We start from the raw sequence: 27,146 nt of genomic DNA on the forward strand, positions 1-27,146 counted from the left end.
AAGCAGATCATTGAGGGATATCATCCTTTTTCACAAAGTCAAAAATATTTTAAAAGTATCAAAAAGTAAATAGTAAGTATCAAAAGCAGAACTTCAACACCGGCCTTACCCAACTTGACTACTCCACTGCTTCCAATACCACTGACATCCAATTAGTGTCTTCCTTAGCTCCCATCTCTGTGTTCCCATAATGTGCTCTGTGATAGCAGTCTCCAAAATCAGCATCTCAGTCCATAAACTCATTCATTTAATCAACAAGATCTTTTTTTTTTTTTCTTCTTTGGCCACCCCACAGTTGGAGCATATGGAGTTCCCAGGCCAGGCATTAGATTCAAGCCACAGTTGCAGCAACAGCAGATCCTTAACCCACTGTGCTGCACTGGGGATCAAACCTGCGTCCCAACACTGCAGAGATGCTGCTGATCCAGTTGTGCTACAGTTGAACTCCCCAACAAGATCTTTTTAAGTATATATTATGGGCCAGGCTGTATGTTAAGCACTGGAGACAAAACAAAGAAAAAGAAAATTTCCCATCCTCATAGAGCTGCTGTTCTATTGAGAGAAAAATAACAACAACAACAACAACAACAACAACAACAACAACAAAAAGACTTCTAGATCATTACTAGAGCTCTAATGTAACCATCTGGGATACTACTGAACTCTAACAAGAGAGGGATCCAGTCAGTCTAGGCAAAGCAATCTGGAAAAGCTGCTCTGAAGCTGAGGCCTGAAGGAAGAAGAGCCAGTTGGTTGGAGTCAGAGAAGATTCAAGGAGGGCCAACAACAACCACAGACTACTTAAAGAGATAAAGACCCTGGCAACAAGCTTAGCAGGAATGGAAGGGTTAGAGAGAGCAGGTAGAGAGAAAAAAATAGACAAAATCTACTAGGACTGTGCGGACCACACAAGATATGTGAATTTCATTCTACTTGTACTGAGGGGAATTGAACTGAAGAGCGATATGACATGGTGTCCATTTTAAAACATATATATCTGGCTACTGGGTGGAGAATGGACTAAAGAGAGCAAGGTATTTGAGATGAGAAATTTCTGTGGTTGTCTAAGAAGAGAAGAGGACTAGGGTAGAAAGAAAAAGCAGACTAGATATGAAACTCAAGGCACAGCAACAAAAGAAATAAAACTGACTTTATCTAAATTTAAAACTTGTGTGATTCAAGAATATAAAAAGTCAACTCACAAAATGGAAGAAAATATTTGCAAGTCACATATCAGGTAAGGGACTAGTATCCAGAAAATATAAAGAATTCTTACAATTGAACTACAAAAAGACAACCTAATGAAAACATAGACTAAGGACCTGAGTAGATGCTTCTTCAAATAAGATATACCAATGGACAACAAGCACGTGAAAAGATTTTTTTTTTTTTTTTTTGCTTTTTAGGGCCATACCCACAGCATATGGAAGTTCCCAGGCTAGGGGTCAAATTGGAGCTACAGTTGCCAGCCTACACCACAGCCACAGCAACACCGGATCTTTAACCCCCTGATAGAGGCCAGGGATTGAACCTGCATCCTCATGGATCCTAGTCAGGTTCATTAACCGCTGAGCCATGAAGAGAACTCAACATTATTAATCATAAGGGAAATGCAACCCCACTGAGATACCACTCCACACCCCTGATATAGGCATAATCAAAAAGACAAGTAAGGGAAAGGATATGGAGAAACTAAAATCCATGTATATGGGCAAGAATATAAAATGGTTGAGTCACTGTGGGAAACAGTTTAGCATCTCTTTAAAAGCTAAACATAAAATTGCCATACACCTTAAAATTCCACTCATAAATATATAGCTTAAAGAATTGAAAACAGGTACCCAAATAAATACACGGCTATGTTAATAACAGTACTAGTCACATAGCCAAAAGGTGGATTGGACCCAAATGTCCATTAACGGTAATGGATAAACAAATTGTCATATATACATACATACAACAGAATATTATTCAGCTATAAGAAGGAATGAGGTATGGTTACACACTAAAATATAGATAAAACTTGAAAACCTTATGCTAAGTTAAAGAAGTCAGACACATACTGTATGATTCCAGAATAGGAAAAAATCCATAGAGAAAGAATGCAGATTGGTTGTTGCCACAGCTGGGAGTAACGGGGGTAAGGGAATGGAGAGCAACTGCTTCATGGGTGAAAAGTTTTAAGTTGGAGTGGTGGAAATGTTTTAGAACTAGATAGAGGTGATTGTGCAACACTGACAATGTACTAAGTGCCACTGAATTGTTCACTTTAAAATGGTGAACTTAGAGTTCCCATCGTGGCTCAGCAGAAGCGAATCTGACTAGTATCCATGAGGGTGAAGGTTCAATCCGTGGCCCTGCTCAGTAGGTTAAGGATTCGGTGTTGCTGTAACCTGTAGTGTAGGTCACAGGCGTGGCTCAGATCTGGCATTGCTGTGGCTGTGGTATATGCCGGGATTCAACCCCTAGCCTGGGAAACTCCATATGCTGCGGGTTCAGCCCTTAAAAAGACAAAAAAAAAAAAAAAAAAAAAAAAAGAAAAGAAAAAAGAAAAAAAGAAATAGTGTGGAGAAATTAGAACCCTCATATATTCCCGGTAGGAATGTAAAACTGCAATCACTTTGGTTGTACTTAAGTTGTATACTTTATAATAAACCAGTAAGTAAAGCACTTTCCTAAGTTCTGTGAGCAAATTATCAAACTTAAGGTGGGGTCATGGGAACCTCAAATTTATAGCTAGTCAGTATGAAGTACAAAACACCTGGATTTTTCTTCAATTAGGGTCTGAGGTAGAGGGCAGTCTTTTGGGACCCAGCCATAATCTGTGCAGTCTGCACTAACTCCAGATAGTTTTAGAGTGTCTTGAGAAGTGAAACAAGAGTTTTACCTTTACCTAGTATCTCTGATAACAGAATATCCCTGGAGTTCCACGGTGTCTAGCGGATCAAGGATTCATCGTTATGAATGCCAGCAAATGCCAGCCAGCCTTGGTGTGGGTTGGATCCCTGGCCCGGGAATTTCTGCATGCCATGTGCATGGCAAAGAAGTTTAAAATTTTAATTTAATTTAACCCTTCCCTTAGCCCCATACGTGGCTCCAACTGGACTCCATTTTTCTAAAACAACAACAACAGTATATCCACATATTACTCCAAGAATAATACTGGGTTCACCCCAAGTTGGGAGTGAGGGGAGGTGAACCATAACTTTGGTCTTTCCCTTACCTTCTGAAAGCAAGGATTCAATAATTCTTATCACCTCTATCAAAATAAGTGCCTCAAATATACAACCCTACATTAGACATGAGCAGACATTAGATGAATAAAAGGTTCAACTTCTTTAAATGAATAAAATTGAAAGTAAAATACTGAGAAAATTTTTCCAAAAATTAATTATTTTTAAAGAATTTTTTTTTGTCTTTTTAGGGCTGCACCCACAGCCTATGGAGGTTCCAAGGCTAGGGGTTGAATCCAAGCTGTAGCTGCCAGCCTACACCACAGCCACAGCAACGCAGGATCCAAGCCATGTCTGCGACCTACACCACAGCTCAAGGCAGTGGCAACACTGGATCCTTAACCCACTAAGTGAGGCCAGGGATCAAACTCAACTCCTCATGGATGCTAGTCAGGTTCGTTAACCACTGCGCCATGATGGGAACTCCTATTTTTAAAGAATTCCAATACCTTTTCTATCAAGCGTACAAAAAAATTGTGTGATCATTTCAGAACATATGCAATGTCAAACTACTATGTAGTACATATGAAACTAACATAAAATATAGTACATCAACTGTATTTTAATTTTTCAAAAGTGTACAGCAAGGAGTTCCCGTCATGGCTCAGTGGTTAATGAATCTGACTAGGAACTATGAGGTTGTGGGTTCGATCCCTGGCCTTGCTAGGTGGGTTAAGGATCCGGCATTGCCGTGACCTGTGGTGTAGGTTGCAGACTCGGCTCAGATCCCATGTTGCTGTGGCTCTGGTGTAGGCCGGTGACTATAGCTCCAATTCGACCCCTTGCCTGGGAACCTCCATATGCCATGGGAGCGTCCTTAGAAATGGCAAAAAGACACACACACAAAAAAAATATATATATATATACAGCAAATTTGGTATTCACGTATGTTCCTGGTAACTGCATGCTGATTGGCACGATCCTTCTAAAAAGCAGTATGACCACATAGTACCAATTAAGTGCCCAAAAAAGTATCTTTTGACACAATAATTTTGTTTCTAGCAATCTATTCTAGGTAAATAAGTCAAAAACGGAAAGAAAAAAAGGCTTATATGCTCTTTGAGAAGATACAATCACAGCTGTAGCAGATCTCAGGTCTGCCAAGTCTTGCTCCTAGCTTTTGCTCCCAACTCACCACTGCTGGCTCCCCCCAAGGAACAAGTCTGTCAGGAAGCCTCACCTCAGCCATGGTTCTTACATATAACAGAAAATCACCCATGGAGCCAGAGTGGTGATTCACCAAACTAGAATTACCCTACCCAACCGCAATGTAAATCTCTGTTGACGTTGTGTGCTGACTTAATCAAAGGACCAAAGAAAAAGAATCTCAAAGTGAAAGGACCAGTTTGGATGCCTACCAAGACTCTTGAAAATCACTACTTAGGAAAAACTCCTTGGGGTAAAGGTACTGACTGGGGATCTTTTCCAAATGAGGATCTACAAGCAACTCACTAACTTTCATAGTCCTTCTGAGATTATTAAACAGGTTACTTTGTCGGCATTGAGCCAGGAATCAAGGTCAAAGTCATCATTGAAGATACTTAAATCAGCTATTTTAATAAATTATCCATTGTTAACAAGAAACTGTATGCACACAAAAAAGCTCATACTAGCAAATACTGGGAGCCAATCTAAATGGGAAATAATTAGGTAGAGTATAATAAATTTACAAAATGCAGTAAAAAAATTATTATGACAACAAAATACTAGCAAACTAAATCCAGCAGCGTATTAAAAGGATTATACCTTACACCATGACCACCAAGTGGGATCTATTCCAAGAATGTAAGATTGGTTCAACATATAAAAATCAGTCAATGTAATATACAACAAATTAGAAGAGTGAAAGGAAAACAAATACGTGATCTTAATTGATGCAGAAAAAACATCTGACAAAATCCAACACCATTTTGTACCCAACAAACTAGTAACTAAAGGGAATTTCCTCAACATAGCAAGAGTATTTATGAAAAACCCACAACTTACATCTTACTTAATGTGAGAAGACTGAAAAATTTCCCCCTAGATCAAGACAAGGATGTCTGCTTTAGTCACCTTTATTCAGCACATTACTGAAAGTCTGAGTTAGAACAATTAGTCAAGATAAAGAAATAAAAGTCATTCAAACTGAAAAGGAACAAATAAAAATATTCTCAAATTACATGGTCTTATATATAGAAAATCTTAAAGAACCCACAAATTTCAGGGTACAAGATCAATTCACAATCAGTTGTAATTGTGTATATTCACAACCACTAATCTGAAGATGAAATTTAAGAGAACAGGCTTTTTTTTTTTTGCAGAAATAGAAAAGGTGATCCTAAAATTCATGTGTAATTGTAAGGAGTCCTAAAAACCAAAACAATCTTGAAAAGGAAGAAAAGGAGTTCCATTGTGGTGCAGTGGAAACAAATCTGACTAGTATCCACAAGGATTTGGGTTTGATCCCTGGCCTTGCTCACTGGCTTAGGGATCTGGTGTTGCCATGAGCTGTGGTGTAGGTCACAGACATGGCTCAGATCTGGTGTTGCTGTGGCTGTAAAAAGCAGCGGGTGGGGGGGGGGTGGGGACACAAAACAGTGATGACAGTTACTCAAAATAATGAATGCACTTACTGCCCCTAAACTGTATACTTTAAAATGGTAATTTAAATTTTACATATATATATTCTACCACAATAAAAAAAATTCATGGAGTTCCCGTCGTGGCTCAGTGGTTAACGAATCTGACTAAGAACCATGAGGTTGCAGGTTCAATCCCTGGCCTTGCTCAGTGGGTTAAGGATCCGGAGTTGCTGTGAGCTGTGGTGTAGGCCAGTGGCTACAGCTCCAATTCGACCCCTAGCCTGGGAACCTCCATATGCCGCGGGAGCAGCCCTAGAAAAGGCAAAAAGACAAAAAAAAAAAAAAAAAATTTCATTATGACGTCTCTGATGAGAAATTTGTTAATGCTTATAGCCTTTTCTGTAAAAAATAAATAAGGCAAGAAAAAAAATGAGGGTAGCTCAGGCATGAAATAATATGAACAGTATAATGACGTTAACTCCAGTCTAGAGTTAAACCCTGCTTATGATATGATCTTGGAGAATCTCTAGGTCCCAATTTCCTCACTTGTGAAATGAAGACAACTACAATTCCTACATTACAGGATGAGGATTCAATGAGATATGCAAAAAAACCACTGAAAGGTAAGACTAATACAGAATAAAGGCTTAATAAATGTTAGTTGTCCTAATTGTAGACCTGTATTTATGGTTACAATTGTGTAAATTATGTGCTCCCCCCCACTTTTAGCCACCCAGAGGCATATGGAGCTCCCAGGCCAGGGATCAGATCTGAGCTGTAGTCTAAACCCACGCCACAGCTGAGGCAACACCAGATCCTTAACCCACTGTGCTGGACTGGGATCAAACTAGTGTCCCAGTGCTTCCAAGAGGCTGCTGATCCCATTGCACCACAGTGGGAACTCCTAAAGTGTATGCTCTTGATGTGATAGTTTCCTCCAGCTGATATTCCTCATCTAGTTGATGGGATACACAGTGCGCACACTTTATAAATAATTAAGCTGCATATTTATGATTCATGCAAATTTTGCATGTATGTTTTACTTTTTTAAAAGTCTACTTAAATGAATATATTTAATGCCACTGAATTATACAATGGTTAACAAGAACCTACCAAGGAAAATCTACTCAATAGTTTGTAATAACATATAGGAAAAAAAGAATGGATATATCTGTATGTATAAATGATTCACTTTGGGAGTTCCCATCGTGGCACAGCAGAAACTAATCTGACTAGTATCCATGAGGATGCACATTCAATCCCTGGCCTCACTCACTGGGTCCCAGATATGGCTAGGATCCCAAGTTGCTCTGGCTATGGTGTAGGCCAGCAGCTGTAGCTCTGATTGAATACCTCACCTGGGAACTTCCATATGCTGTGGGTGTAGCCCGAAAAAAGCAAAAAAAAAAAAAAAAAAAAAGAAAAAGATTCACTTTGCTATACTCCTGACACTAATACATTTTAAGTCCAAAAAAATGGTTAAAATGGCAAATTTTACATTGTGTATATTTTACCACAAGTTTTTAAAGGAAGGAAAAAGGAAAGAAAGGTGATCAAAAGAGGAAAGAAAGGTAATGGTAATGGTGTAGGAAAGAGGTAGGGTTGAGAAGAGATGAGGGGGAGGCCTACAGATGCTCAGGTTCATCCAGTTAAGAAGCATAAGAAACAGGAGTTCCTGTTGTGATTCAGTGGGTTAAGATGCAACTAGTATGCATGAGAATCCTTGGCTGTGGAGCAGGCCGACAGCTACAACTCTGATTTGACCCCTAGCCTGGGAACTTCCATATGCCGCACCTGGAGCCCTAAATAAAAAAAATTTTTAAAGGAGGGGTGCGGGCAGAGGAAGCCAAGTGGTGGATAAAGACACAGATGGCAAGGAGGGAGAGTTTCAAAATGGCTAGTTTTAACTGTCAAAATCCTGCTGAGAGATCCATATATGTGAACTGCAGGAATGTTATTAAGCAATTCCCCAAAAAAGTTCTGCTAATGAAATTTGGATCAACTACTATTGTTATGTGGTATATACTGTGCAATAAAAAATACTGAGGAAATATCCTAAGGATTCTACTAAAAAACTATAGAAATAACAAGTTCTGCAAGGTTGCAAGATACAAGGTAAGTATTTTAAAAAATTAACTGTACTTCTGTGCACTTGCAATAAGCAATCTGAAATGAACTTAAGAAAACAATTCCATTTACAATTCCATTTAAAATCACATCAAGGAGTTCCCATTGCAGTGCAGCGGAAACGAATCTGACCAGGTAACATATGGTTGCGGGTTCATTCCCTGACCTCACTCCAGTGGGTTAAGGATCTGGCATTGTCATGAGCTGTGGTATAGGTCGCAGATGCAGCTCGGATCCTGTGGTATAGGCCAGCAGCTGTAGCTCAGATTCAACTCCTAGCCTGGGAACCTCCACATGCCGCAAGTGCGACCCTTAAAAAAAAAAAAAAAAAAAAAAAAAGCGCATCGAAAGAGGAGTTCCCATTGTGGCACAGCAGAAACAAATCTGACCAGCATCTATGAGGATGCGTTCCATCCCTGGCCTCGCTCAGTGGGTTGGGGACCCAGAGATGCCGGGAGTTGTGGTAAAGGTTGCAGATGAGGCTCAGATCCCGAGTTGCTGAGGCTGTAGTGTAGGTTGGCAGCTGCAGCTCCGATTCGACCCCCTAGCCTGGGAACTTCCATATGCCACTAGTGTGGCCCTAAAAAGCAAAAAATAAATACATAAAATAAAACAACATCACATCAAAAGAAATAAATTACTTAGGAATATATATTTAACAAAAGATGCATAAAACTTACATTCTGAAAACTAAAAAACACTGTTGTTCTGTAATTTAGCAATTAAAGATCCAAATAAATGGAAAGACACCCCATATTCATAGATAGAAAGACTTAACATGGTTAAGAGGCAAAACTCTCCAAATTAATCTACAAAGTCAATGCAAATTTTTTTTTTTTTTTTTTGGTCTTTTCTGGGGCCACGCCCTCAGCATATGGAAGTTCCCAGGCTAGGGGTCTAATTGGAGCTGTAGCCGCCAGCCTACACCACAACCACAGCAACTTGGGATCCGAGACACGTCTGCAACCTACACCAGAGTCCACAGCAACACTGAATCCTTAACCCACTTAGCAAGACCAGGGGTCAAACCCACAACCCCATGGTTCCTAGTTGGATTCGTTAACCACTGCGCCACGACGGGAACTCCCAAGTCAATGCAATTTCTATCAAAATCGCAGCTGGCCTCCTAGCAGAAATTGACAAGCTAATCCTAAAGTACGGAAATGCAAAGGATATGCAAATAGCTGAAATAATTTTGAAAAAGAACAAAGCTGGAGAATTCACATCTCCTCATTCCAAAACTACTACAAATCTACAGTAATCAAACAGTGTAACAGTGGCACACAGACAGATATAGATCAATGGAATAGAACTGAGAGTTCGAAGCAGACTCTCACATTTACAGTCAACTGATTTTTAAAAAGAGTACCAAGACAATTAAATGAGGAAAGAATAGTCCTTTTATTTTTATTTAGTCTTATTTTTTTATGGATGCACCTCAGCAAAATGAAGGTTCGCAAGCTCGGATTGAATCCGAACTGCAGCTGCAGCAGTGCCAGATCCTTTAACCCACTGTGGCCAGGAATCTAACCTGCACCTCTGCAACAACCTGAGCTGCTACAGTTGGATTCTTAGCACACCGCACCACAGTGGGAACTCTAAGAACAATCTTTTTTTTTTTTTTTTTGCTATTTCTTTGGGCCGCTCCCGCGGCACATGGAGGTTCCCAGGCTAGGGGTCAAATTGGAGCTGTAGCCACCGGCCTACGCTAGAGCCACAGCAACACAGGATCCGAGCCGCGTCTGCAACCTACACCACAGCTCACGGCAATACCGGATCGTTAACCCACTGAGCAAGGGCAGGGACCGAACCCGCAACCTCATGGTTCCTAGTCAGATTCGTTAACCACTGCGCCATGACGGGAACTCCAGAACAATCTTTTTAATAAGTGGTCCTAAGAGTTCTCTTGAGGTACATCGAATTAAGGAGCCTGCATTGTCACTGCAGCAGCTTGGGTTGCTGCTGTGATGCAGGTTCTATCCCCAGCCCAGGAACTTCCATGTGCCATGGGTATAGCCCAAAAAAAAAGTGGTGCTGGAACAACTGCTTATCCACGTGAAAAAGATGAGGTACCTTACTTATTATACTTATTATACAAAAAAATAACAAAAATTGGAGTTTCTGCTGTGGCACAGTGGGTTAAGAATCTAACTACAGGAGTTCCCGTCCTGGCTCAGTGGTTAACGAATCCGACTAGGAACCATGAGGTTGCGGATTCGATCCCTGGTCTTGCTCAGTGGGTTAAGGATCCGGCATTGCTGTGGCTCTGGTGTAGGCCAGCAGCTGCAGCTCCGATTCGACCCCTAGCCTGGGAACCTCCATATGCCTTGGGTGTGGCCCTAGAAAAGGCAAAAAGACAAAAAAAAAAAAAAAAAAAAAAGACAAACCAATTTAAAAAATAGACAAAGGACTCCAATAGACATTTCTCCAAAGAAGATACACAAATGACCAACAAACACATGGTAAATGCTCAAACATCATTAGGGAACTGCAAAGCAAAACAACAGTGAGGTACTACTTCCTACCCATTAGTTTGGCTATAATAAAAAGAGATAGTAAAGTGTTGGATGTTCCCTTGTGGTGCAGCAGGTTAATGATCAGATGTTGCCATAGCTGTGGCACAGGTCACAACTTTGATGGGGGTTTGATACCTTGCGTGGGAACTTCCACATGCCTTGGGCACAGCCAAAAAAAATTTTTTTTAAAAAAAAGCTGAAAAAACAAGGATAGGGAGTAATTAGTTAGAATGTAAAATTGTGCAGCCACTTCTGGAAAACAGTCTGGCAGTTCCTCAAAAGGTTAAACATAAGAGTTACTGTGTGGTATAACAATTCTACCTCTGGGTATATTTTAAGGAGAAATGAAAACCCATGGCCACACAAAAACTTGTTTACAGCAGCATTATTCCCAAGAGTCAAAAAGTGGAAACAACCTAAACTTCCATCAAGTGATGAGTGGATAAACAAAATGTGGTAGATGCAAACAATGGAACAGAATGCAGCAATGAAAAGGAATAAGGAGGAGTTCCCATCGTGGTGCAGTGGTTAACAAATCCGACTAGGAACCATGAGGTTGTGGGTTCGATCCCTGGCCTTGCTCAGTGGGTTAAGGATCTGGCTTGGCTGTGAGCTGTGGTGTAGGTCACAGACTCGGCTCAGATCCTGCGTTGCTGTGGCTCTGGCGTAGGCCGGCGGCTACAGCTCCGATTCAACCCCTAGCCTGGGAACCTCCATATGCCGTAGGAGCGGCCCTAGAAAAGACAAAAAGCCAAAAAAAAAAAAAAAAAAAAAAGAAAGAAAGAAAAAAGAAAAGGAATAAGGAATTTCCACTGTGGTGCAACAGGATCAACAGTGTCTCTGCAGTGGCAGGGATGTGGGTTCAACCCCCAGCCCAGCGCACTGGATTAAGGATCTGTCATTCTGTAGCTGTGGCATAGGTCACAACTCTGGCTTGGATTCAGTCCTTGGCCCAGGAACTCCATATGCTGCCAAGCAGCTAAAAAAAAAAAGGGAATGAAGGGAGTTGTGGTGCAGTGGGTTAAGGATCAGCATTGTCACTGCAGTAGCTCAGGGTGCTGCTGTGCTGTGGGTTCAACCCCTGGCCTGGGAACTGTGGCCAAAAAGAAAAAAAAAAAAAAAAGGAATGAAGCACTAATATATGCTACAACATTGATGAACTTTGAAAATATTATGGTAAGTTAAAGAAGCAAAAGACCACTTATTTTATAATTCCATTTATATTAAATGGCCAGGATAGGCAAATCCATAGAGATAGAAAGTAAATCAGTTAGTTGCCTAGAACTGAGGGGAATGAGAGTGTCAGCAGGCAATGGCTAAAGTGTGGGGGCCTTTTTGGGGTGATGAAAATGTTTTAAATTTATTGTGATGATGGTTTTATATATCTGTAAATAAATATACTAAAACTAGTGAATTATATACTTAAATGGGTAAATTATATGGTTACATGGAGTATGTCTCCATAAAGCTGTTACCCAAAAAAATGCTGTGAGACCCACAAGTATAAATGTTTTGTGGTCATTACAGAAGTGAATCAAGTTTAGATGCCTATTTATTGCTCTTATAAGGATGCAGTTAGACAAGTGTATTAATAAGTCTGAACTCTTCAGGCTTTCCTAAGAACTAAATAAACACTATAATACTTCATACTTGGTATGCTGTTTTTTTGGGGGGGTTTCATCTTTTGTCTTTTTAGGGCCGCACTCTCGGCATGTAGAGGTTCCCAGGCTAGGGGTTGAATCGGAGCTACCGCTGCCTACCTACACCAGAGCCACAGCAACACAGGATCCAAGCCGTGTCTGTGACCTACACCACAGCTCACAGCAACACCGGATCCTTAACCCACTGAATGAGGCCAGGGATCAAACCTGGAACCTCATGGTTTCCAGTCAGATTTGTTTCTGCTGTGCCACAACGGGAACTCTCTTGGTATGCTGCTTGATATCAAAACTGTAATTAACAAACTGTTAAAAACTAGCTAAGTTTTTTGAGTATTTATAATAGCATACTGTTTGATAAACTGAACTGGGGGTTAGACATTCAGGATCTTACAAAACAAAGTCTCTTTGATATATACAGTTCTAACACTACATATCCTATTTCTTATTTTAGACACTGTGGATTTATTATCTTAATGTTTGTAATCACTGGATATGCAATGCATTTCTTTTCCTGTCTTTTTAAAATTTGTGGTAAAATACACAACATAAAATTTACCCATTCTAACCATGTAAGTGTACAATTCATGGCATTAAGTACATTCATAATCTACATTGCACAATGTTGTATAACTATCAACTCTATCCAATTTCAGAACTTTTTCATCATCCCAAATAGAAACTCTGTTCCCATTAAACAGTAACTCCCCCATATCCACTTTCCCAGTCCCTGGTAACCTCTATTCTGCCTTCAGTCTCTATAAGTTTGCCTATTCTAGGTACCTCAACTAAAAGAATCATACAACATTTGTCCCTTTGTGTCTAGCATATTGCACTAGCATAATATTGTCAGGGCTCATCCATGTTGTGTCAGAATTTCATTACTTTTTAAGGATGAATAGTGCTCCGTTATATGTATATACCACATTTTGTATACACCTCTACACCATATTTATCCACTCATCTGTTCAATGGAATACTTGAGATGTTTCTGCCTTTTGTGAATATGCTACAATGAATACTGGCATATAAGTATCTGTTTGATTCCCTGCCTTCAATTCTTTTTTTTTTTTTTTTTTTTTTTTTTGCTTTTTAGGGCCATACCTGCAGCACATGGAGGTTCTCAGGCCAGGGGTCCAATCAGAACTACAGCTGCCAGCCACAGCCACAGCCACAGCAACATCAGATCTGAGCCGCATCTTCAGCCCACACCACAGCTCATGGCAAGGATCCTTAGCTCACTAAGCAAAGCCAGGGATCGAACCTGAAACCTCATGGTTCTTAGTCAGATTCGTTTCCTCTGCACCACGACGGGAACTCCTGCTTTCAATTCTTCTGGGTATATACATAGCCATGGAACTGCTCAATCACATGGTAGGTAATTCTATGTTTAACTTTTTGAGGAACTGCCAAACAGTTTTTCACAGCAGCCAAACCATTTTACATTCCCACCAGCAATGAGCAAGGGTTCCAACTTCTCTATATCCTTAACAACACTTGCTATTTTCTAGTTGTGTTTTTTTTTTTCATAATAGCCATCCTCATGGGTGTGAACTAGTATTCCACTGTGTGCAGTGTATTTTTAGTCTATTATCTGTAAATAGAAGTTCACTCTGTGTTGATTTCTATAATTATATTTAGTACAGCAACTTAAGAGATATAAACAAAAGAATATTTATATACCAATAAAATAAAGCACAGTTACAAAGATTTAAGCCAACTCAATTTTGAAAAAGATTAATTAAAGATGACACAGAATGAAGATATAACACAAAACTTGTAAACTCTGTTTTACTCATCCGGGACTAACAGAATATTTGTTCTGTGTAAATAAAAATTGTCACAAAGCAGATTATAGCTTTGTGTTGTATAGTTATGACAGTGAAACAAATGTAGGATTCACTCCTGAAACAAAGCTTTTAAAAACATATTTATCCCAGAAATTCCCTTGTGGTGTATCAGGTTAAGGATCCAGTTTTGCCACACATTTATGGTGCAAGTCACAACTGTGGCACGGGTTCAATCCCTGGCCTGGGAACCTCCACATGCCACAAATGTAGCCAAAAAGCAAAAACAAATAAAAAACCAATTTATCCCTAGGAAGTTGTTGTCACTGTACCTATTTTAAAGATAAGTGAATTTAAAATCAAACAGGTTCCGCAGCTTTGTCTTGGGCCACCAAACACTTCTGTGGCAGAGATCTGGTGGCAGAGTTGGAAAATAATTTCTGATTTCCAGGTTCAAGGTGAAAAACCCATAATTTAATGTGTATTAAGTCAGGGGAAACCCAGAAAAGCAATTTCCACACTTGGTATGAATAAACTTAGGAAAGCTGTCCAGAAACTGAAGCTTACAACCTCTAACAGCAATGACCAATAATTAACTCCCTGCCAGTCTGACTTGAATATGGATTCAATTCAGAACTAGGTTGTTGGGGTTTTTTTTCTCCAATATGATCTAGCAACACTAAGTCTCTAACTCTGTCCTGCAAATGTTTTCACTTTTTTGTTAAATTCTGGCTGTCCAAGACTCACACACATGGAGAACAGACTTCTGACTGTCTAGGGGAGGGAGAAGGGAGTGGAATGGGCTGGGAGTGTGGGGTTAATAGATGCCAGCTATTACATTTAGAATGGGTAGACAATAAAGTCCTATGTATAGCACAGAGAACTATATCCAGTCTAGGACAGACCATGGTGGAAAATAATATTAAAAGAATGTGTGTGTGTGTGTGTATATATATACATATATATGTGTGTATATATGTGTGTGTGTGTGTGTGTGTGTATGACTGAGTCACTTTGCTGTGCAGCAGAAATTGACACATTGTAAATCAACTATAATTAATTTTTTTTTTTTTTGTCTTTTTGCCTTTTCTAGGGCCGCTCCTGTGGCATGTGGAGGTTCCCAGGCTAGGGGTCTAATCGGAGCTGTAGCCACTGGCCTACACCAGAGCCACAGCAACGTGGGATCCAAGTCGAGTCTGCAAGCTACACCACAGCTCAGGGCAACACCAGATCCTTAACCCACTGAGCAAGGCCAGGGATCAAACCTGCAACCTCATGGTTCCTAGTCAGATTTGTCCACTGCGCCACAACGGGAACTCCTATAATTTAATTTTTTAAAATGAGTTCAAAAAATCTGGCTGTTCAAAAGTAGGGTAATTCTATTGTTAAGTTGACAAAGCCTATGTTGAAGCAACCAAGGAAAATGGAATTGCTTTCTGACAACCCTGCTTAAATATATATAGAAAGTGTTACTGTTCTCTTTCCTGCAACCCGTATGCTAAAAAAAGTTATTGTTTACCCTCATCAAATTTATTTGATCCAATTATCTTAGCCAAATTTATATATATATAAATTATTATTATATTATTATGTGTGTGTGTATATATATATATATAGATAGATAGATATTATATATATAGGGTTTTTTTTCTTTCCAGGATCCGTACTTTAAGAAATGCATACTCAAGGACCAAGGGTGAAATGCTGGAATTTGCTTTAAAATACTTCAGCAAAGAGGAAAAAAAAAATACAGCTGAAACATCTGTGACAGATCTTTCAACTGTGTAATGGGGGTGATGGCATATAGGGGGTTCATTTCACATTTTCTCTCTATTTTTGTATATGCTCGAAGTTTTTCACAATAACTTCACAAAATGAATTCTTTCCAGACAAAGTTACCTTCCTGGCTATGAAATATGAGTCAGTGGATGTGAATGTTCTTGTCTTCGGAACGAAAGTGGGCGAAGGGTCTCCAGCAGAGGCCAAGCAGCCGTGGGCTCCACGCCCCTCCGGCCCCGCGCCAGCATGCGGGCCGAAAGCGCGCACGTTTCTCTTGAGCTGAATCTGACAACTCCCACTCCGTGCGCTCTACGGCTCGCAGGACTGCCGAGCTCAATTTGGAAGTGGCACACGCGGGGATCAAGCCCGCCGTTCGGGAACCCAGACAAACTCCGCTCGAGAGCTTCAAGGTCCCGGGCCCAGGGTTGCAGGCCTAGCCCCCGAAGCCCCCTCTGGAACTCCTAGAGACCCCTACCCGACCCGCCACTGCTCCTTCGACCCCCCCACCGCGACCCCTGGCCCAGCCTGCCTCCTACCGTCCAAGTCCTCGTCGTCCTCCGACTCGCTGTCCGCGATCGCGTCGGTGACAAGGCCAGAGCTGGGCTCTAGATCCTGGGAGCCGGAAGGAGGGGCGGCGGGTGGGGTGGAGGCTCGGGAGCGGGCCTCGCGCAGGCGGGTGAAGTAGTCCACCGCGAAGTCGACCAGGTCGGGTGGCTGCCGCCGCAGCACCTCCACGGTGTAGCCCTGCAGCAGCTCCGTGAGCCCAGGCGGGATCTGGATGTGGCTCATGCCGGCGGCGGCCGCGAGGACAGGCAGGACCCGGCCGCCGGCAGCCACTGTCTGGGCGCTCCCTCACGCCGGCCTCCCGCCCGGCACCCGCGAGGTCTCCTCACGCGCGACCTGGGCTGGGCCCCCCTCGCGCCAGGTCGCCCTTTGGCCGGGTGTGCGTTTCCGGGTCACGCCACCCTACGCTACTCCGGCCGGCCTGGTACCGCCGCCGCTGTCACTGGGCAGCCGCCGCCGTAGCCGCGGGTACCGACAGGCGGGCAAGCGGGACGGGCGGGGCAGGAGCCCGGGTTGTGACGCACGCTGCCGCGGGCGTGCGCGCTCCCGCCAGCGCTCTGGCCCTCAGTGCGCGTGCGCCAATAGCCCACCGGGCCTGCCGGGCAGTCTCTCCGCAAGGCGCAGCAATTAATGGTTTTCCCGTTAAGCGGGTCCATTGGCGCCGCTTATTTTTAATTTCTACTTTCAACACACCCTAGGATCCTCCCGTTTGCTAGCCCTTACTAAGTGCCAGGGACATAATCGAGAGTCAACGTAAAAATGCACATTACCACCTCAGAGTGGTTCCAGCTATAGTGCAGAGCAAGAGGGCCCACATTAGGGGATGGCATTTAAGCTGGCTCAGAGGCCTGGGCAGGATCTGGCCATAGGAGCATCTGAAGAAAAGCCATGTGGCCTAGAGGGCAGTAAGTGCAAAGACCTGGTAAAGTCAGAACCACCCAGACCTCAGGGTGGAATAGTGGCATGACCATAGGCCCCTCAGAAGTCTTGGCAGGAAGACTGTGAGATGTCAAAGGGAGAAGACCTTGTAGATAGGAGGAGTTTCAGTGATATAGTAATTTTGGAGCCAAAGGCAGATAAATAAGCCTGGAAGAGCTCAGAAGGTCAAACATGTTCCTTGAGAAAAGGGAATAAGACCCAGAGCAGGAGAGAAGGATCGAGATGGCAGAGGAGTTAAGATGTCTCCCTCACCTTCTCCCACAAAAGAAAGTTGTTTTTTGACAACTCCCACTCCATGTGCTCTACGGCTTGCAGGACCGCAGAGCTCAACTTGGAAGTGGCACACGCATCAAAAAAACAAAACTACACATAGAACAATTCGCACAGAACATCTATTGAACACTGGCAGAAGAACTTAAGCCTCCAAAAAAGGGCAAGAAACCCTCCACAAAACTGGGTAGAACAACAACAACAACAAAAATCAGAGAGAGCAAGAGAGAAAGAGAAAGTCCCAGAGCAGGAATGACCACTGTGCCTTTTTCTCCTCTTGAGCAATACAATCAGGATTCCCAGGACTAGGTCTGGATATCTCTTCTATCCCTATATTCCACCCTGGGCCAGCAGTACTTTAATGGTGTTGAGCAGACCACAAGGCACAGATATCCTTTGCCCCTGGGGAGAGGGCATAGGTGAAACTGGAGAAGCCATGCTATTTCCCAAGTTGCCCCTTCATGCACACCAAATTGGAGGGGAACAGGAAAAGGTAGAAACTTTTCTGGGATGTCCATACAGCATAAGTGCTGACCAAAGACTCAGAGGGCATAGGATAGAATCCTCCCTCTCTTTGCTGGGCCCAGGCAGAAAGTGACTAGATGTAGCCCTGGGAATCTGAAAGGCATTTGGGATGGTTACGCTCCACCTGGTAATTACCCAGCATTAATTAAAATCCTCACTAGGATCTCTCATATTAGCTTGGCACACACCCAGGAGCTCAGTGCTGCTGGGAACTGAGCTTCAAGAAGCAGGAACATCCAGCCCCCACTGGTATAGATGCTACCCAGCTCTAGGCCAGGCAGGCCTGTGATTCCAAACAGTGGTATCTCCCTGGATAAGTTTCTTGACTGCTGGAAAGCGTCCTGGACTGTCAAATTTGTGAAAGAAGGGGAGTTCCCGTCATGGCGCAGTGGTTAACGAATCCGACTAGGAACCATGAGATTGCGGGTTCGGTCCCTGCCGTTGCTCAGTGGGTTAAGGATCCGGCGTTGCCGTGAGCTGTGGTGTAGGTTGCAGACGTGGCTCGGATCCCGAGTTGCTGTGGCTCTGGCGTAGGTTGGCGGCTACAGCTCCGATTGGACCCCTAGCCTGGGAATCTCCATATGCCGCGGGAGCGGCCCAAGAAATAGCAACAACAACAACAACAAAAATTAAAAAAAAAAAAAGAATACTTAAAAAAAAAATTTGTGAAGGAAGGGATAGTATAAGCTTGTTCCCTACTGGGTCCTTACTGCACACTCTTGGGGCAGATTTACTGAATTAATGATGAAAAAGTAAATGAATGATAAATTTCTGTACAGAAAGAAGAGCCAATGAAACTGCTCTCTTGACCTCAGTCTCAGAACTAAGATCCTTTGCATCATAGCTGTGCTTCTGGAGTTCTGTCGTGGCACAGCAGAAATGAATCCTAGGAACCATGAGGTCATGGGTTCGATCCCTGGCCTTGCTGGGTGGGTTAAGGATCCAGCGTTGCCGTGAGCTGTGGTGTAGGCCCAGAAGCAGCTCGGATCTGGCGTTGCTGTGGCTCTGGCATAGGCCAGCAGCTGTAGCTCCGATTAGACCCCTGACCTGGGAGCCTCCATATGCCATAGGTGTGGCCCTGAAAAAGACAAAAAAAAAAAAAAAAAAAAGCTGTGCTTCTGATCTCAGAACACAAAAACTTCAGAGTTCTTGTGGTGCAGTGGAAACAAATCTGACTAGTAACCATGAGGTTTCGGGTTTGATTCCTGGCTTCACTCAGTAGGTTAAGGATCTGGCATTGCTGTGAGCTGTGGTGTAGGTGGCAGACACAGCTCGGATCCTGAGTTGCTGTGGTTGTGGCATAGGCTGGCAGCTGTGGTTCCAATTCAACCCCTAGCCTGGGAGCTTCCATATGCCACAGGTGCGGCCCTAAAAAGCAAAAAAATACACACACACATATATTAATACTTCATTAAGGACGGGCAATGAGGGGCGGAGGAGCAGTGTTCAACTCTTCTCTCCTTGTGAACAGACCGACCCTTTTTCAAGCTTTCCAGGAGTCAGACCATTCCCAGGAATCCTAAATGGGACTTCCATTGCACTGCCACACCTGGGGATCTGACTCACTTCAAGCAATCATACCACTAACCCTTTGGAAAGGCAAATTCACAACTCCAGTCATAGCCCATTTGTCAGGTCTTTTATTTTTTAAAGAGGGACAGGCACCTCTACAGTTAGGACTCTCACTTCAATTTCAAAATAGAGTCAGAAGAGGCTACTCCAGGACTGACAACAGAGCTGGCTGTGGGCAGGTTCTCCCAGTCACTCCAAGGAAACTCTGTCAGCTTCTGCCAGAAGGAGACTGGTCCCTGGCTTGTCTTCAGATGCCCCAATGCATAGCCATTCTATCCATCGAGCAAACATGGCATTCAAAGGCATCCTTGAACCTGGAGGAAATGGGGGCCACAGAAAGTAGGAACTTCATAGCTGCTCCTCACCTGTCTCCACAGACCAGCCTCAGTGAGGATGGACAGCCAGCCTCTAGGCCTAACCTGACTCCCCTCTCCTTGCATCTGGTCCCCAGAGCGGAGATCTGCCCTTTCTGGGAAAACCTCCAATAATAGCAAGGTGAATCCCAAAGGCCTTCATGAATATCCAGTTGACCTGGCAAAAGAATAGGGCCCTGGAGCAAGAGAGAATTCAAGGGGCCTGAGCCTCAAATCCCGAATGCTTACCCTTCTAGGAAGACCTTCATTCAAGCCTGACCTTCATTCAAGCCTGTCCAGCTGCACCACTGGGGGGTTACCATGGCAACTGAACCCACATGCAGCCAGTAACTGGGAAACAGTTGCCAGCACCAAATGATGGTGGGTGGAAAAGGTCAAAAGCAGAGATCCTAGAAAGCAAAAGAAATACATAGACCATGGTAGAGAAAAGGAGATCCTAGAGTCCTGATGGGTGCTCAACTCCAACCCAGTCCTACTCACTATCCAACGAGTCTTCATCTTGCACAGACTGCCACACCACCAATCTCAGGCAGACATGGACACAATGGGGCCAGTTCTCAAAAGTGTTTACAACTATGTATGCTGAGTAACACAGGTGGGGCATATGTTCAGCCCAACAGTGGTGAGTCTGGTGAAAATGAACATGGGTAGGGTACCAACTGCTATTTCCAATGCAACAGTGGTTTTCCTGTACTGTTGACAGATTTATTATTTAAAAAGTCCCCCCCCCCTTTCTAGGCAGAAGGTAGAAGGCCAAACTCCCCTAGACTTCCCTGGAGGACAGCCTGCTCTTGGCCCATATCTCCTTGTTTATATACTTTTGGCCCTCTGACGCCCTCTGACCTCTGACCTATTGTGGGGGACTCAGCCCTAGCTGAAACACCTCCCCCATCTCTGCCCAAAGGGGCCATTTTTCTACTCCACTCCAGTCCTCTATCCATCTCTTGGGAACTGTTGATCACCTGATGAACTCTACATGCCAGCCCCCAGGTCCAGTCCTCCCAGCATATTTAGTATCTACCGATAGCAGTTTCTCCTTTGCCTTACAAGTACTGATGAGTCTCTAGTGGACAGGAAGGATAGGGAAAGGGCTATGGTTCTTCTGCCCTCACCCAAGCTGTCCTTCAGACTCCAGAATCCCACCTCCATGAGACCACTGCCTTTGGTCTTTTTTTTTTTTTTTTTTAAATAAGTGTCCATGCTCAAGGGAGCAGTTAATTCACAGGCTGCCTATTTCTGCACCTGCAAGCCACCCCCTTGAAAGTGTGTCTCTGCAGTGAACATAGGGTCTACCTCTGAAATATCTGGGAAGAAACAGAACCTGGGAAGCAAAGGAGAGCCTGGCTGGAAAGCCACAGGCCTACATGCCGTCTGGAGCAAAGAAAGGAGGAGCCCTCAAGGAGCATTTGTCCATGGGACTTTCCCAGTGCCTGTTGGGACTGTGTGCCATCCCTGGCCTAACTCATATGACAGTTGCCTGGGCTTTGACCATCCAGTACAGCAGGCCTCTTGGAGCTTGGGTCAAGCAGTCCAAGGACAACCTCTGATAGCATCGTAAGACTTTCTTCAGGCCTGTGGACAGCCACACAGTATTCCGTTACCCACACTCTTATTATCAACTTGCCAATGATCTTGATAGGTCAGTTTACCCTGTCTGAGCTTTGGCTTCTACATCTGAAATTGGGGATAAAAATCCCTACCCATTAAACACTGAGTTACATGAGGTTAAAGAGATGAGAATGGACCCATGAAGAGGTTAGAAAGGGCATGGGGGTTTTCCTCTCAAAAGAACTGTGGGGAGAGAACTATGGGTAAAGATGCTATGATCTTACAGCAGAAATCATGTCACTATTGCTTCCAATAGGCTGAGGTTATAACAACCTGTCCCGTCCTTTACCTTTGACCCAGTTATATTCTTCTTCGTGCCTGGGTGAGGCTGTTGTCACCGGCTGGTTGTTTTAACAGTCACTGGCTTCTACTAAAGTCTGTCTGTGACAGTCAGAAAAATTGCTTGGGAGGGCCCAAAACCACCCCCCACCCTTATCCCCTTCAGGAAGAGAAGAGATCTATCACAAACAGGTGGCATTTCAAAGTGCATCATAAACAGGACGTGCCAGCCAGGAGGGAGTTACTCACCATCTGCTCTGCTCCCTTCACAAATATGCCTCTAGGGCTTCCCTACTTGACTTAACATCTGTCTACTGAACACCCAAAGGAGTAAAAGAATCTTCCACTACTAACATCAAGGGACCAAAACATTCCATTTTAAAATGGAAGCTGTTTCAAGGGCAAATTATCCAGAAGCGGCAACTGTAAAAGTGGTTCTGAACCATGGGAATGGCTGGCATTTGGCTAGAATGCAAATGTATTCACAGGGGCTCCCAGGGAAAGGCCGAGATTTCAGAACTGGGTAATGCTGAGAAGAGCTTCAGGAGACACATATGTAGCTATCTCCAAATCAGTGAGAGATTAAACAAAGATATCCTGCAGCATGAGAGGCGGAAAGCATAACACTGAATTAATCTTCCCAGGCAGAGGGCACACAATGTGCATCCCTAAAACTGTTATTTTTTTTCACTTGACCATCATCCAGAAATGTCTTCCCAGGGATAAAGCCCCCTTCCTTAAACCTCTAAATCTTCAGCTTCCAGCCAGGTTAGCCACCCCCACTCCCTGATAGGGGTGGGCCCCTTCCCTTCTCACTCATTTACCTATAGTGATAGCTCTCGAGCCAAAGTCCAAGGATTTCTGTGCAGCTGCAGCAAGGCAAAAAATGCCAGTAGAACTGTGACTGCCAGATGGGGCAATGACAGAGGAGATCAGCTCTGGTAGCCTCTCCACCAGACAAGGACAGACTAGCCTGTGACCCTTCACTCTGACCCCCTCAACTCCTCTGGCTACCTGGGCTTCATCATAAGCCTGATTAGTTATGCTAGGCTGGTGACATCAGATCACACAGGGACCCCAAAGTCCATATGACAACTCAGGGTTGCTTTTGGTCTTTTAGAACAATTGACTCTCCATCTGTTAGCTAAAATGGCCAAGGGCAGAGAGGTGAAAGAATGAAAGGATGGGCTGCAGGCTGGGCCTTGACGGAGCCTGTGTGCCAGGCTTGTACTGAGGGATGTGGTAACAGTTATCAATCAAGTTGCCCCATCCACCCCACCCTACCCTCAAGCAGGTAGGGCTGGGGCGGTCAGAGAAAGCTGGGCTGGCCAAAGCTTCCTCCTCTTTCTCCTGCTGGAGCTCCTACCTAAAGCAATCAGGGAAGGATACTGGATCCCTAACAGCCTCCACCAAGGCCACAGGCTGCTTTTTGAAATGACCCAGAATCAAAGGAAAAAATTTCACACAATGCAAAAATTAGAAAACATATTTATTGTTTCCTGTTAAAATAGGGTGCTCTCATGAGAAGAGTGTGCAAAAGGAGCCTCCCTACACCCTGGCTTTCTCACTTATCCTAGCAAGCTGGGACTGTTGATTCAAAACTCCTCACTGTGTTGGAGGGAAAGCTCTCTACCTACTCCTGGGAAATTAGGCTACTCGAGTTTTAATTTTGATTATTTGCATGCATTAAAAAAACCACCTGACTGTTAACAGGCTATCTCCCCCTAGGCACATTTGCTCAGTCCACTTGGACAGGCAGATGTGGGCCTCAAGTCCACATTCCCATGTGCAGGCCAGGATTAAATGATACCTTGGAAATCTGGTGAGTGTTCCTGGCTAGGGATCAAAGAAGCCCCTAGCTCCTGGTCAGCTGGTTGAAAACATGCATAGTGTTTCCAATGAGAGGGTGAGATTCCCTCTTCCTCGAGGAGTATTTTTTGTGTAGTAGGGCCAGTAGTCAACACCGGCCACACGTGGTATTTGGCCCAGAAGCTACTTACTCCATCTCCAAATCTCCGTGAGATCCCTTAAATTGAGAAGAGTGAATTCAAGTTTCAAAATGGCAAATTATACCAGGGAGACATTGTCATTAAGGCAGTGATCTCAACAAGTCCATGCACAGAGCTCTCATCCCACCATCCCTCCCCCACGTCCTTCAGGATGGCCCAGTCCTGCCCACTATTCCTCCTTGATGACAGCTTCCAGCATCTTGAAGACTTGAGCAGACTTCGGCCTCACAAGTTGGGCGTGATCCAATTAAGGAACTTCATGGCGACTTCAAAGCCAAGGAAACAGGCCTGAGAAAGGGTTGGAAGGAATAGAAAAGCCAAGAGAAGTTGTGACTATTCACTGAGACCCCAGCACTGTGCCTGACTGGCCGTTCAGGACCAGAAACCCTCTCTAATCTTATTCCTACCCCAGGTCACGGAAACAAGTTGTACTTTCTCTTTCCTAAAAGGGGAAGAAAATGCATGTTCCCACAACTGCCCACTTCCAATGGCCAGGTCAAGAAGTCAAAGCTCCTCATCTCAGAGAATCACAACAGCAAATCTTCTGGCAGCTTCAGGAAAGGGAGTAAATAAGGAGGCTCTGTGACAGTGGGATTTTTGGAAAAACTGAGCCCTCAATTTAATCCCAGGAGCAAGAAAAAGTTGGCCAACCTGAACTCTGCTCTGAGTCCCAAAGGGAAAGTATGACCCCCGCCAGTTACTCACTGCATTGGCTGGGAAGGCTCGGATCATCACTGCATTGAACCCCTTATACAAAGATGTGATTCCTTCATTCCTGATCAGCTCCTTCAACACATCTCTGAAACCATTAGGATATTTCCCAGGAGGTGCTGTGGGCAGAACCCAACTGTTAACCCAACTGATCTGACCATACCCACATGGGGACAAGTTTGTAGTCAAGGCTTCCTAGAGACCACAGTACCAGGGAGAGGACACCTTGCAAGTTATCTGGGACTAGTCCACAGTCAACACAGTTCACTTTTAGACAAATAGACACAAATGTCTGGACTATTAGTGTCTAGGGAGAAGAGACGGAAATGAAGAATAAGACAGTCCTGCTCGTGTGGAGGAAGAAGGGTCTTATCTCGCTTATTTTGTGTTTGGCCCATAAGAAAATGAGTCCAGGTTTCTAGAACACAAATGGCTGCAAAGGAGAATGTTGGTCAGACAGATGCTGGATGCTACTATGGAGAGTCAGTACCCCTAAAGCCTTAAGAGCTCTGTACCCCAGGGGCAGCCAGTTCTGGGACCCATTCCAACCCCACCCACCCCGCTCTCCTCTACTAACCAGTCTGGAAGCGGGACTTGAGCACATCTGGGGGGATTGCCACAGCCCAGTTGAAGATCCCTGCGATGCCTCCAGCCAACAGGATCCGAGGCACGCTGAGCTCACTGACACTGCAGGATACCAATCACAGCCCCAGTCAGACAAAAGCTGTGAGAGTAGCATTCAGACCATCCCTCCCATGCAGAAGAGCAGCCACAGAGAGAGAGAAACTGGCTGCAGGGAGTAACGCCAAAGCTCCTGTGACACGGTAAGCTACCACTCCTTGAAGGAGGTTTCATGCACTTGTTTCAAACACTTGCTCCACTGGGTGATGCACAAAGTAAGAGGTCTCAGTATTAGCTGGGCCTCAGCAGCAACAAGAGGTAAGTGGACATGGAGACAGAAGCAAGTCCTACTTCTGCCTTCAGACCTACTAAGAGGAAAGAGCAACCTACCCTGATTGGGCAAAGTGGCTTCTAAGTTATTCTGTTCTCCTTACCTCTTTCCTTCTGGAGTGAGGGTATTTTTCAGCCACTCATATGTCATGAAATACATCCCACTGGCTGGAACATCTGTTAGTGGCAAGAAAAAGGCCAATGAAATGATATAGAATCCTCACAGATTTCTTGATCTTGATATTAGGAGAGCCAAGCTTGGCACAGGACCCTTCAAGGTTTCCTGAGAAGTTCCTCAGCAGCACTTCCTATTTGCAATAATCACTTTGCAGTGATCAGATGGTGCTCTGGGACAAGCACTGGCATATGTGAGCACAAACGAGCATGATATTTCACCTTCAAAGGCCTTCTGAGTGGCCTCACTAATATGCCACTCCAAGTAGTTATAACCACAGCTGGCATCTGGCTGTCCTCCAAGGTGCCATCTCAGGACAAGGGTGAGCTGTGTCTGCCTCTTCTATTGCCACCCCAGCAGGACATGACTCTCAGGCCAGGAAGAGTGCCACTGTTCCTAAGTAATTTTCTTCCTAATGCTCTTTCCAGTCACAATTTCTATCTACTTACTACTCTCCTCCAACTGCCATCGTCATGACTTTCACCCTTAGGGCCAGCCTACCAGAAGGATGGAAGGTGCCCCCACCCTCACTCATGTCCATTCTGGCCAGAGGTGAGAGGGCCTATAACCAGGCCACACAGTGCGGCCATGTCAGAGCTGTGGCAGGTATGGTGCCAAGGCTAAAGTGGGGATCCAGGCAAGATTCGGTGGCAAATCCACTACAGGTGAGTCCCTTCCTCCAAGGTGACCTCACGTGGAGGGCCTCAAAGGTTACCTCTCATGAGGGTAAGCACAGTCCCTTTGTAGATGCCTCGAATTCCAGACTCCCGGTATAACTTCTTTGCACAGTCCAAGGCACCATTGTACTTGGTTTCCCCTGAAGAAGCCTGAATCTGAGAGGGAGGTAAGAGTCCTCAAGTCAGCAACAGCAACACCAAAGTCAGCAGACTCTGGATGTTACAGAAGATTACAAAACAAGTGTGAGAGGAGTTCTCGTTGTGGCACAATGGGATCAGCAATGTCTCTGCAGCAGCAGGGACTTGGGTTCAATTCCTGGCCCAGCATAGTGGGTTAAGGATTAAATGTTGCCATAGCTGTGGTGTAGGTTGCAGCTCTGGCTTGAATTTGAACTCTTGCCTAGGAACTCCATAGGCCGTAAGGCTCCCAAAAGGGAAAAAAAAAGTGTGGGAGTGGTAATTATGCATCAGGTGAATGAACGACTTCACTGTCAAACTGATAGTTATTTAGAAAGTGCAATACTGGTGGAAGTCACTATGAAATAAGACTAGGTGAAAATATGACAAAATATACACACATTGACTAAAAAAACCAACAGAGGAGATGGAAAATACAAGAGCATTCCTAACAAAGGTCTAGAAAAGAGAAGACAAATACTTTAGTTGTTCGTGTATTTCTTCAACAAATATCCATTGACTACCAAATCCATTCCAAGCTCTAACTGACCATGAAACTTGGCTAAGAGAAGATGAACTGGAAATTGTATTCAGAGCTCTCAGTGCCTGGACAGAGATCCTGTGAAGAGCCAGGAGAGGGCCTAAGAGTCA

General features: G+C 44.1%; 2 protein-coding genes across 5 annotated transcripts in view; both read right to left on the minus strand.

Moving 5' to 3' along the window:
• Positions 1–16,730, minus strand: part of PRKAR2A (protein kinase cAMP-dependent type II regulatory subunit alpha) — a 93,339-nt gene extending 76,609 nt beyond the window's left edge. The window contains exon 1 of one of the 2 annotated variants that reach the window (XR_014822460.1): positions 16,201–16,730. Coding sequence is in view for 1 of the 2 variants with exons in the window: in NM_214258.2 (NP_999423.2) it covers positions 16,201–16,453 (253 nt within the window). In the remaining variant the exon portion in view is untranslated. The remainder of the gene's footprint in view (positions 1–16,200) is intronic. The other variant, NM_214258.2, reaches the window with a different exon arrangement.
• Positions 16,731–23,267: 6,537 nt separating this feature from the next.
• Positions 23,268–27,146, minus strand: part of SLC25A20 (solute carrier family 25 member 20) — a 29,440-nt gene continuing 25,561 nt past the window's right edge. For all 3 annotated transcript variants that reach the window (XM_084988375.1, XM_003483178.5, XM_084988376.1), the window contains 5 exons: positions 26,357–26,474; positions 25,571–25,643; positions 25,093–25,202; positions 24,510–24,634; positions 23,268–24,092 (listed from right to left, as the gene is read on the minus strand). In XM_084988375.1, the coding sequence (XP_084844501.1) occupies positions 24,030–24,092; positions 24,510–24,634; positions 25,093–25,202; positions 25,571–25,643; positions 26,357–26,474 (489 nt within the window). In that variant the 3' untranslated portion in view covers positions 23,268–24,029. The remainder of the gene's footprint in view (positions 24,093–24,509; positions 24,635–25,092; positions 25,203–25,570; positions 25,644–26,356; positions 26,475–27,146) is intronic.

This window comes from Sus scrofa, chromosome 13 (assembly GCF_054392235.1).
Source record: "Sus scrofa isolate SSC_HxYL_T2T_F1_AM1 chromosome 13, Sscrofa_HxYL_maternal_Yorkshire_Landrace_v2.0, whole genome shotgun sequence".
Classification (NCBI taxonomy): domain Eukaryota; kingdom Metazoa; phylum Chordata; class Mammalia; order Artiodactyla; family Suidae; genus Sus; species Sus scrofa.